The sequence below is a fragment of the Stegodyphus dumicola genome, chromosome X1, assembly GCF_044657685.1.
Source record: "Stegodyphus dumicola isolate Sdum_Otavi_A_Nest chromosome X1, ASM4465768v1".
NCBI classification, from domain to species: domain Eukaryota; kingdom Metazoa; phylum Arthropoda; class Arachnida; order Araneae; family Eresidae; genus Stegodyphus; species Stegodyphus dumicola.
In genome coordinates, this window is record NC_140780.1 from 177,426,157 (window position 1) to 177,438,680 (window position 12,524).

Here is a 12,524-nt window from a genome sequence, read left to right on the forward strand (position 1 = left end):
TCTAAATTTTCACATAATTTTAGTAGTGGAAGAAAGATTCCTTAAGCTTGTATGTCTTGTCTACCCCATTCAATAAGTAATGAACACATTAAATATTTCAATGTTTATTTCATTAATAAAACTTACCTTTTTTGCTCGCGAAATATAATTAGTACATTTTTTAAAACGTAAAAAATTATTCTTTTTGCTCGGCCACATCACATTAGTCGAAAAATTGAAAATTGAATCATGTAAGATCATTTTTAAGTAAGGTATGCTCAAATTTATTAGTACATAATATTCAAATGATAAAGCATCTACATGAACAAGCTTTAAAAAAGTATTTCTAAACTGTAATCAAAAAAATAAATTTTCCAAAATACAATTTCAGTAGAATGCAAAAACTATATTTCTGCATCTGATCACTGAACCAAATTATTAAGTCTGAAATTATCACTTTTCAGTCTTTAAGAACATTGTTTTTCAGGATAAAAGTAAAGATGGAAAATCAATTTCACGCTCAGAAACTCCATTTCACAACTAGTCAGTTATCAGCAACGTTCTCTCAAACATTAGACACGATTACACGTGCATGGCTTTAGTGGTATATTCATAGTCAGTGCTGGTATTTTATTATTTATTATTAATTTCTAAACAGTAAAACATAGTAAAATTTGTAATACAGTAAAGCATATTAAATAATATATTGTGAATTGTGAATGAACGATTGTGAATGAACTTGTTTGCGTTAAAGAGATGTTGGTTGATACCGGTGTTTATTTGTAATATCAGAAATGTAAGTGCTTATGTGTGTGTATTCAGAGAACAAACTCGTAGCAAAAACCACCTCTCTAAGACGACCGCCTCTGAAAGAGACCAGTATTTCTGAAAACATAAGTATACTTTGGCATTGAATATTCTCTCTGTAAGGCGACCATTCACAAAGAAAATTCTGCTAGTGTGGCTGGTCGCCTTAGAGAGATTCATTCCGTAGATGCAATCTCCCTAAGACGACCACATCTAAAAGATAACCGTATCTCTGAGAACGTGAGTATATATTGGTACTGAGCATCACCTCTCTAAGGCGACCACTTTCAAAGATGAATTTTTATTTGCGGCTGGTCGCCTTAGAGAGACCTCGTTGTGTTATGGTGTATATGATTACTGTTATTGTTTCCGAAAAACAATTTTTAAATCAAATAAATAAGCATATTTAGTAAAAACCCTCTCTAAAACGACCACATGCGTTTTCACGTTACTCTGATGGTCTTAAAGAGATCATATTTTCATTCTGTTAATTTTATTGTTTACAAGAAGTCTATTAACGTCAGATAAAAAAATAGCATAAACCCATATAAACCAACAGAAGATTTATTATTATATTGATACCAATAAGAAAACCAGTAAAAGTCAATATAAACCTATACAAACCAGTACAATGTTCTGCCATTGATGTTGGTTGTATGGGTGTCAAGTGATACCAGTAAGAAAAACCCACAGAGATCAATAGAAACCAGTAAAAGTCAGTAGAGACCATCAAAAATTCTATAGGTACCAGTAGAAAGTTTTACTGGTTTCTATGGGTCATTTTGAAACCAGTAAGAAAAACCCACAGAGACCAACAGAAACTAGTAAAAGTCAATAAAAACCCATAAAATCTTATGGGTACCCATAAAAAGTTTTACTGGTTTCTATGGGGAATTTTTAGCAGGGCGGCGCAAGCGATAAAGTCGCCAATAATGGTACAACCGATGCCAAACGGAATATTCTCGCTGGTAACCTTTTACGCTCATTTTCGAAACAAGTCGCAGCTTTTTCTTGATTGTTTCTTTCAATACTGGCATATAATTACATAGAATTTTTATCAGATACTTCAGTTTTATGTCTAAGGCCATTTTCGGTAATTAAGTCAATTAGGATGCAATCACAGCTCTTACCCGTAGCCGAAAATACAGAAAAGGAAAGTCATGGGTTAAATTCATCAATTCTAATGAGAATGCATTAGTGAATTAGAGCACTGCAATTTTACATAATTTCTGAGTAAGCTATTCGTACGCATTGAAATATTTCTTGCATTTAAACTTGTGTTCCAAATTAAGATTTAACTTGAAATTAATGTAGATAATTACTAAGAGCATTAGATTTTTGTAGAGTAGTTTACGTGAGATGAGATCGCTTGCGGTCACGTGATATGAACCGGCGAATCAGGATGTTGAACCATGAAAGCATAGTAAATTCTTAAATTAATGTCTTTTTACAAATTTATTGTCTTTATTTATTGGCTTTTTATAAAGTTTTAAGCGATATTAAAATCTTTATGCCCTCAAAAAAAGAATTCTTAGAACTAAAATTGTTTTAATATTTTTTATGTGTATACTGTATGTTGTCGCCAATAACGTCTGCTTGGCGAGATTTGCGCCGGCGAAACGGAAAAGTACCAAATTACTTTCCTATCCCTTCTTAATTTCAATCTTACAACTTCCGGCTAGAACGTAATTTTAGAATCGCGTTTGAATGCAAACGAGGAGAAGTGGAACTGTGAAGTTCCACTAACTTCGTTAGAGAGCCAGTGATTCTGACTAGCACGCGTTCGCCTTTTCAGGCTACTCTCTCTGTTAAGCTATTACTACGTTCGGCCGTACTTTAGGCCCTTGATAGCTTCGCCGTTAATTAGGGTGAAGGGCTCAACTGTGTTAGAATCTTCATAGCTTTGGCTATATCTTCTTAGTTAAGATTAGTTAATTTTTAGTTCTTAGTTTCCTAAGTTCAAGCCCGAGTGGAGGCTTTATTGTAACTCCAAGAAAGGAGTTATCTGTTAAAACTTATTGGAATAATAAAGGGTAATTTCACCCTTCTTACGTTTTGTTCTCTGTCTGACGAGCTCAAGCCTATATTCGCTTATCAGTTTTTAAGAGTCCTCAACTTTAGCTATAGATTGAAACAATTAGGAATCTTACATCTGTAATGATTTGTGTCAACTAATTTTATTAGATTAGAATGTTAATGTGAGAAAAGGGACATTTTAAATTTAATATATTTTATTCTCCTTTATTTGTATTCTTTTAATCTGTGATACATCAAAATAATACTGAAAACAAAGTGATTGTTCATAATGTCACAACAATAGCAAAATTTTCCGCATTCTTCATTTTTGTTGCAATTCTGTACGCATAGATTAAAGCATGATACAACACTGTTGGTCTTCATATTCAGGAAGTGGGGGCAACATTTCTGGGGGAGGGTCTTCATACTTCCCATTCAAATAAAGGCGAATGACAAATATCCAGTATTCACTTCTTTCTTCTCTGTTGTAGGTAAAACTTGCCTCTGTGCCATGCTTTGCTTCACCACCAGTGAACATTCTTAAAGCTGTAGTTTCAGCGCTGAAGACTTGAGCACCTGTAATAACAAAAAATTTCAAAATAATAAAAGTTGTAAAATTTTATGTGAATACATTTTCTATACTTTTGGCAGTAAATCTTGACGTTTTAACTTTTCAAAGAATACTATTTGGAATTTTATACCGAGGCATTTTTTTTGTGCAAATTTATGTATTTAACGGTTTAAATTCTTAAATTAACAAATGGAATAAATAGAAGTACTATTACACTGATAAGGTATTTCATTAATTATTTTTTTTTATCGAAGATGTAAGAGAATTTGATCAAGTACTTTCAAATTCTGAAAATATGGTTGACAGGCAGACAGGGTTCTACGTCATCGTTGCCGTCAGCTACCTGTTGCAGCTCCTGTTGAAATGCTTGTTGTTTTGATGCATCCCGATTCCACACCGTCGTTAGTAGTACAATATTCCCATATTTATCTTAAATTACTGACGAAGAACTGCTGCTATGATGTAACTCCGACTTGATTACAACATGCAAGTACTTATTCAACGATCAGTTGATCATTCATTAATTGATGAGAAGGATTGTGATAACTACGTGACTGAACAACAAACTGTTCAAGAGAACATTAACGCTACATGGGTTAAAGATAAACGACAAATGTCAAAAGTTAATGTTAAAGATGAAAGCAATTTAAATATTGAAAATAACGTTACAGTTACTTAAATTAAAAGTATACAGTTACTTAAATTAAACTTGTCATCGTTTAATGGAAACATGAGGATTGGTTAGGCATTCGGGATCTTTTCATTTCCAAGTATTTATATTCCAAGTATACTACATTATCGGATTCACAAAAGTTGTATTTGAAATCATCTTCTCATGGGAAGGGAGCTAGAAAAATTTAGTCCATCACAATTTATCACAATAACTGTTAAACAGCTTGGGATCATATTAGAAGAAAGATATTCCAACAAATGTGATCAAGCTTTTCTCAAATAAAGCGTTTCAATTCCTCATACACAAATGAAGCCAATCTTCTGTTTTAAAATTAGTAGATACAGTGAATGAGAGTGTAAGGTCTCAGGAAATTTTAGAGCAAAAAAGCAGATGGTTTCTCAGAAACGTTTCTTGCATATATTTTGATAAAAAAATTAGATGTCTCCCCTCGTCGTTGGTGGGAGCGGGATTCCGAAACAAATGAACTACCTAAATTAAGCTTATTATATATTTAAAAAATCATGCTAGAACTTTGAAGTCATTAATGCCATCGAATATGTTTAATGCGAAAAAGGGCCAGTCCATTAAAAAGGGTAACATCTTTGGCGTCAAGTGTTAAATATCAAGACTTAAAATGCATTTGTTGCAATAGTAACAATTTTCACAAGTTATACAAATGCAATTCTTTCCTAAAAATGACTGTAAGTGAACGTCTTTGAATTTCTTATGAAACAAATTATTGTTACGAATTTTGTACATATGTAAATAAATTTAGTGAAATAATACGCAAAACTGTAGTATTTTTTTTTTTTTTTTTTTTTTTTTTTTGTATAATGTAACATGAAAAATCTAAAGAAACGTAGCTTCGCCGGGAAAGTAAGAATATAGGGGCAAGTCTATATAACATTTTGAAAATGGCTATCGCCAAGCTGGCACTGATTTTGGCGACCAAATTTCATCGCCAAATTTGCCGAGAAAACGCCATAAGTCGCCAAACTTGGTGACCATTTGGTGCGGTCCCTGTATAACTGTAATGGCTATTGTAATTTACTAACTAATTTATCATCTATGTAGCTGTAACCGTACCCGACCCTCATATGACTTCCAGTTATTTTGAGAAATGGAAGGTACTGGAAATCTCTCGGCGGCCCGGGGAAAAACTACATAAGACCGACTAGACCATCAGTTTCTCAGTTGTGTATAACGTAAGTTCGGAGTACTGAGATATCTCCCTGTGAGCTTCGCTTTTTAGATGCACTTTGCATTATTTTGTGTTTAACGTTGTTGTTAGTTTAAAATGTAACTACTGATTGTATGCTGGGATACTGTGAAGAGCTATACGACTATTTTTGTGGAAAGTTCCAGAACTGTGAACCGTTTCTTTTGGTAAAAATAAGTTGTATCAAGCTTCATCGGTTCTGTGTTCATTTAGTCTGTTACGAACGCGTAAGCACGACACAATTTTTGGTGTCAGGAATGGGGTTGAATGCCGCTGACGTGAGCGATGGATGAGCAACTAAGGCAACTCGTGACTGCCTTTACTGCATTCCAAGAAAAGAAGGATGGGGTCGTCAACTCCGTTAAAGAGGAGATGTTGGTTAAAAAGTAATGAAAAGAGAAATTATTTGCATAATAGAAAACAAATTCGAAGCTATGGAAGGCAGAACAGACACGGTTGAAAAAAAAGTTGGAGAAACTAAATAAAGTGTTTCTGCTGCCGAAAAACAAATCAGAGAAATAGGTACTGCTCTCAAACAACAAATCGGAGAAAGACTTTCTTCTGCCAAACAAAAAATCGAAGAGAGTGTTTCTACTGTCTAATAACAAATACATTAGAGTTCCATCTGTTGCCAAAGAAGTTGACAGCTTAAAAAATTCCTAGCGATAGCGGAAAGCAATTCTGATGGTTTTAAATTCTTTCGAATGCCTTCTCTTCCCTCTTTGAAGTTATGCACAATGATGGTAAGACCTCCTTGCAAGTGTATAAGATAATTGTTTGTAGTAGCGGATTCAAATAGATGAGATTCCCACTCAAGCTAAGGTCTGCATCTCGCTGCTTTTCCGAGAGCAGACGCAGCCGATACGCAGACGCTACAGGAACTTGTCATGAATGCTAAAAGGCTCTCTCATCGCACCTTTTGGGGATGCCAAACAGAAACAAGGGAAATCTTGTCCCTGCAGTATTTCATCGATGGCATCCGGGATCCTGAAGTATAGAAAGCTCTGCGAATGGCAGATGTCAAGAATTTAAAAAGAGCTCTAGTGTACGCCATGAAATTCGAGGCAGACCAGTAAGCAACTCATAGATACCGCCACCCAATCAGAGTTGCTCAAGTCCAAAAGCCAGTGGATCAAATTGCTCGTCTAAACGACTTCTACGTCTAAACGACAGATAAGTCAATGCTTTGAGAATGAATAGCAGTGGCAACAAACCTACCATAAATTGCTGAACTGCGGTGCTTATGGCCATGAACGAAGGAACTGGAGAACACCCTGTTGTTGTTGCTGTTGTCTTGTCCATATTACAGGAAACAAAGGTTGCCACAGCCTACTCGGAAGAGAGGTTGGACTTCTATTTTCCACCCCCAATTTTGAGGGAGTGCATCCCGGGGGGGATCCGGGGGTCTCCCACCCTTCTCATCTCCTACTTATCCACACGAGAGGACTTTCGGCTCGCCGCATATTTAGAGTGGCGCACCGACACTATACATTTACAAACATCCATGTCTTCTCCGAGATTCGAACCAGGGCCCTTCGGTATCGTAGTAGGCTCCACTAACTATTATACAGTCTGGGCGGCGGAGAAAACTCTAAGGCACGGAAAATAAGACCGTTTCTAATCAAGGGCGCAAGAAACAAATTAGTGGCCATCTTGCGTAGCGAAGTTTGAAAGATGATGAATAGGCCCAATTTAAAGCGCTTCAAATTTCTGCAGTGAGCGGTGGCAGTAAATGGGCTCTTTATCGTGGGAGACATCAGTGGATTCCTTACAATATGACCATCGATACAGAAGCCAATGTTCCCATCATTCGAAAAGATCTGGCTCAACTACTGGAAGGTAAACTCACCCGGAAGCCGTCCTGTGTTACCCTCCAGACTGCGTCCGGGGAGAGGATAGACGGAAAATTAAACATTAATGAAACGTTTGGAAATGCCGCCAATCATCACACGGCATATGCGGAAGATATTACAGATCCTCGCAAACTTGGACTGGACTTTCTAAGGAAATACAACTTTTCCTTGGACTTTAGTAATAAAATGAATAAATAATAAATATAACAAATTGCATTCTCCCTCTGAGGGGATAACGCTGTTCGGAATTAATGATAAGTAGTTAAATCTGTCCATCAAATCACAACTCAAGATATATATAGCAGTATAGATATCACAGTACCGGCAAGAATATAATTTTTACTTCCTGTATCCATAGTCGAAATCAGAAATTTCCCGTACGGCATATCAAATAACAAATCGGAGAAAGACTTTCTTCTGCCAAACAAAAAATCGAAGAGAGTGTTTCTACTGTCTAATAACAAATACATTAGAGTTCCATCTGTTGCCAAAGAAGTTGACAGCTTAAAAAATTCCTAGCGATAGCGGAAAGCAATTCTGATGGTTTTAAATTCGTTCGAATGCCTTCTCTTCCCTCTTTGAAGTTATCACACGAACAATGAAATATCACACGAACTGTAACACACAGTGAGGAGTAATAAGCCGCGGGCCTGGCTCACTTATCCCGGTACGAGTTAATTGCCAGCGTACGTGATAAACCGAAAATGATTAAGAAAGGTAAAGTGATTACAGCATATACTCCAGTAACCTGCATTAAAGGACCCGATAGTCCGCCAATCTTTGTGTCTTTAGAGACCCTAATATCGAAGTTATTGCAGAAAACACGACTCAGCGATGAAGACAGGAGTGCAGCCGAATGTGTCATTCAAGAATTTTAAGATACTTTCTTCCGCTCGTCTTGCGATGTAGGTCGAACCAGTTTGACACAGCATAGAATTGATACTCAGTATCATCCACCAATCAAGCAACATCCAAGATACCTACCGAATTACTAAACAGGAAGATGTAGGAAAACTTCTAAAGGTCATGCAAGAAAGGGACGTCATCGACCCTTCAGCAAGTCCAATGGCATCTCCCACCGTCATGGTCAGAAAGTCGGCTGAACTAGATTTTGCGTTGACTATCACGAGTTGAACGAGACTACGAAGATAGGCAGCCACCCTCTACAGTTGATGACATTCTGGACACTCTTTCTGGAACTAAGTGGTTTTCGAAGCTTGATTTAAAGAGTGGATATTGGCAGGTTGAACACATCCTGAGGACCGAGAAACGGCAGCTTTTACTACCGGATAAGGACTCCGGCAGTTCAATGTGATGCCGTTTGGTCTATGTAATGCGCCGGCAACATTTGAACGCCTCATGGAGACCGAGTTGAGAGGTCTTTCCTAGGAAGCCTGCCTGATATACCTGGATGACATCATCATTGTCAGGAAGAGTTTTGAAGAATATTTAGAAAATCTTATAAATATGCTTCAGAAACTGAAAGAAGCCAATCTGAAGTTAACTCTCGCGAAATGTAAATTATTCAGACTGGAATTGACTTACCTCGGACATGTCATCTCTGCCAAAGATGTGTGTACAGATCCAGAAAACGTGTCTGCATTTAAAGTCTGGAGAGGCCCTGCAAATGTCCATCAACTGAGAAGTTTCCTGGGGCTCTGCACATACTATAAGAGATTTGTGAAGGACTTTTTCCATTGTAAGACCCTCTTCAGAAGCCACCAGAAAACAAGCAAAAATTCTTGTGGACAAAAGAATGTGCAAACAAAAGATGCATTAGCTCAACAAACCAATTATTCTCGAGACGGATGTGAGCAATCACATATCAGTGCTGTTTTGTTCCAAGATATAAACGGTCAAGAAAGTATCGTAGTATGCTGGAGCCAAAGTGTATCTAAATCGCAGAGGAATTACTGTGTCACCAGAAACATTTTGCTCGCCATAGTTAAAGGCGTAGAATATTTCCACAATTAAGCTCTATGAGACAAAATTCCTGCTTCGTACAGATCATGCATAGTAACCTGGCTATTACATTTCAAGAATCCTTAAGGCCAAATAATTAGATGGATGCAGAGACTCCAAGATTATGACATCAATATCCGTCATCGGAAAGAATAATTACATGGAAACGTTGGAGCCCTGTCCAAACGAGCCTTCCTCAAAGTGCAGATATTGGTCCGTGGTAAGTAAGATACAAGCTGATTAATTCGATCGCACGTCAAATTACAGCTTTAACATCGTCTGACCCAATCTCATGGAATGACTAAGAAGTTAAGAAAGACTAACTAGAAGGCAGCGACCTTAGGCGCCTCGAAGGTTTCAATACGTTCGTTCGCTTCTCCCCCTCCCCGCCTGAGTGAATTTGCTGATCTTCAGCTTCCCTCAGGGTCACTCTCTTTTTGTCCCATAATCGGGCAATCTTACTTCTTTCAACCGTAAGCGGTTGTTATCAGGCTCTAAGTACATCTTTGTTCCCTTCTTAAAAGGGCTATAGTGCACGGATTACTTAATTTAAAAATTTAATCTCTGTAAGAGAACTTAATGCTTTTTCATTAGTTATCATAACACTTAAAGTTAATGCAATCTTGTTATATTTATAAAAGTTTCTCATCAGAGCCATTGCTGGTCCTGTCTCTTTAATTCAAACTCGCCTAACGAGTTCCCGCTTTTCCCCTCCGCCAGACCCGAAGCACTTGCAACATGAAGCTTTTCGCGAGTGTTTCCGCTCTCGTGTAGTTAACACCACATGACCATTGATCAAGGAAACATAGATGCTTTTAAAAATTCATGATGTAACCCCTCCAAATTGATTCTGGATCTTATTCGACACCAAAATTACTAAATTAAGTCCTTCAGTGTTTTTACCTTTTTTTCACTGTGGAAGGCAGTTACTCTTTTTGTTAAATTAACATTTTGGCACTAAATTTACCTCTTTGCGGAACCCTCTTTTTGGTGATAAAGATAATTCTTTGACGATGTGGGGATAAAGGCTACATGCCTAAGAGCCCCGTAATAGAACCCTTCCTTGGTCCTTGGTGTTTCTCTTTATTTGCGTTGGAAACATGAATGATCCTGAATAGGAACAGGGAGCTTACTCAAGCTATGTTCAAGAAGGTGTGAAGTAGACAACACAAGCAGGAAGGGTATAAGAAACCCTTTATTTTTCAATACTTTACAGGTATTTCCGAACTTTGGAATACAGAGACCAACCACTTGTGGTCTGAACGTAAGAATATAAAAACTACTAACTAAAACTCTAACTGAAAGCTAACTTTGAATTAGTATACAAATGCCTAGCACTAAGACTGGCCTTTATTTAAAAAAGGTACGTATGTAGTACGCCGAGCTGCTAAAACTACGATACATCTGCAAATATCAAGAGGGCTAAACCTCTGGCCTTAAAGGCAACTAGCAACCGAGTGAAAACTCGTAAAACTACAGTGGCAAGCGGCTTGCTTCCTAAAACTCCTTCTCTCTCTCGCTTGGCAAAAAGTCACAACTTAAGTACTTAAGCGTTAGCAAGACAATTTGCATCAACAAGTTAAAGCATTTAATTCTGGCCGGAAATAGAAAATAAAAGTGATAGTACAGTTTTAAAATAAAATAAACGTTAGTAAAACTTAGGATCCTTACAAAATCATAATTAACTTAAAGCAATTTTCAAATAGGAAACCTATCTGGCAGGACATTTCGATCTACAGTTCTGAGGCAAATATCTATTCGGCCCTCCGGGATTCATTCCATATTTCAAACGGCGTCTTATACCAGAAGTTCGGATCAGATGATACCAAAGCATTCCGATGGCAGCTGTTGCTTTAAGATCCCGTATACCGCCCGTCCTTAGAGAATTACACAGTAGTCCAATAGGAGGACATTTCAGAATAATGAGGACTTTGCAGAGAGCTCATGAGCTTTACTACTTGAGTAATGCAAGGGCTGACAGCGAAAGTGGTGCCAATCTTGCGATGCCTGTGCGGTTGAGAAAGGGCCAAAGAAACACACCTGAGGCAGGCTGCAACATTAAATTGTAGGATCGCATTTTGAACCCTTCGCCTTTGAGCCCCTGGTACCTCTACCACGTACTACTGATAGCAAAAAATACATCTTTCTTGTCATTGATTACTTCACCATGTGGTCTGAAGCGTATCCTATTCCTGATCAAGAAGCTATCACGGCAGTAATGATACAGCAATGGATTTCCAGGTCGGGAATGCTTCTTTAGTTACATTCCGATTAAGAAATTTTATCTCGCCTGTAATTAAACACTTGGGGTCCTGCGACAAGCTGGCCACTTGTTTATGGCATATGCTTACACACCCCGGGGGCCCACGGACAAGAAAGTAGATTTCGCGGCACTGCAGGCCTTGACCCGCTAGGGCCGTTTGCGCCACTGAGTTTAGTTATTTTAGTTTACTAATGAAGAACTCAGTAAACAACTCGGGACAAAACACAAATGATACCTTTACATCCACAATTAGGCGGCATGTTAGAGAAGATTAATCGAACCATCCTTAACAACCTCTCGCTGATGGTCTGCAGAAATGAACATGACTGGGATCAGAAGATACCTCTCTTCTTAGTGGCCTGTCGCAGTGCTGTCCACGAGGCTACTGACTATTCCCCATCCTAGATGCTCTTTTGTCCTGACCTTCGTCTGCCTTGTTGTCTGTTATTTGGCGTTTTCCGGATGCGCCTTCATCGCCTGACGAGTACATTCAAGATCTCTAGGCACGGTTCGAATTGATACACAGTTTTGATCGAAAGCGAGTTAACTCGGCTACACAGAAGATGTGTGTGTGTGTGTGATTATGGCAAAGCTTCGAGGGCTATCTGCCTAGGGAAAGGAATGCCTTCGTGGAGGACTTTCTAAGGGAAACTGACTCGTATACACGTTACACCTGGGGAAAACCGCGAAAACGACCATGCAGCCAGCCCGTTCGCGGGATTCGAACCTCGGACCGAACTACCAGTGTTCAGCAACTTTACCGCTCGGCCGCTGGTGGGCCCGACACAGAAGATGAAGACCCGATATCTAGAGCACATCGATTCTACGAACGTGACAATGTGTGATTTTGGATTTTGGATTACTGCCCTGGACATGCAGTCCTTAGGAAGGCGGCAATCTTACAAATTTTGCATTCCAGAGGTCCGTGGTTCGATTCCCGGCGAAAGTGTTGCTCATTTTTCATCCCTCCTGTTCCAAAAAAAATACCTAATGTTTCTACAATATAAGTAATTTTAATGAAAGTATATATAATTTTTTTGTCTAGTGTAACATGAAAATCTGCAGAAGAGATGTTTTGCCTGAAAAGGAGGAATACAGTATCAAGTCTATTTAACATTGAGTAAATGGCTATCTCGCAAAATTGGCGAGATATCGCAAAACTGGCAATGGTTTTGGCGACT

The 12,524-nt window shown here is 38.2% G+C and overlaps 1 protein-coding gene across 4 annotated transcripts in view; it reads right to left on the reverse strand.

Moving 5' to 3' along the window:
* Nucleotides 1–2,993: 2,993 nt before the first annotated feature.
* LOC118202924 (uncharacterized) overlaps nt 2,994–12,524 on the reverse strand; it is a 172,448-nt gene continuing 162,917 nt past the window's right edge. For 2 of the 4 annotated variants that reach the window (XM_085807041.1, XM_085807040.1), the window contains one exon: nt 2,996–3,378. In XM_085807041.1, the coding sequence (XP_085663167.1) occupies nt 3,155–3,378 (224 nt within the window). In that variant the 3' untranslated portion in view covers nt 2,996–3,154. Of the gene's footprint in view, nt 3,379–12,524 lie in introns of all 4 variants that reach the window. The other 2 variants (XM_085807043.1, XM_085807042.1) reach the window with 2 other exon arrangements.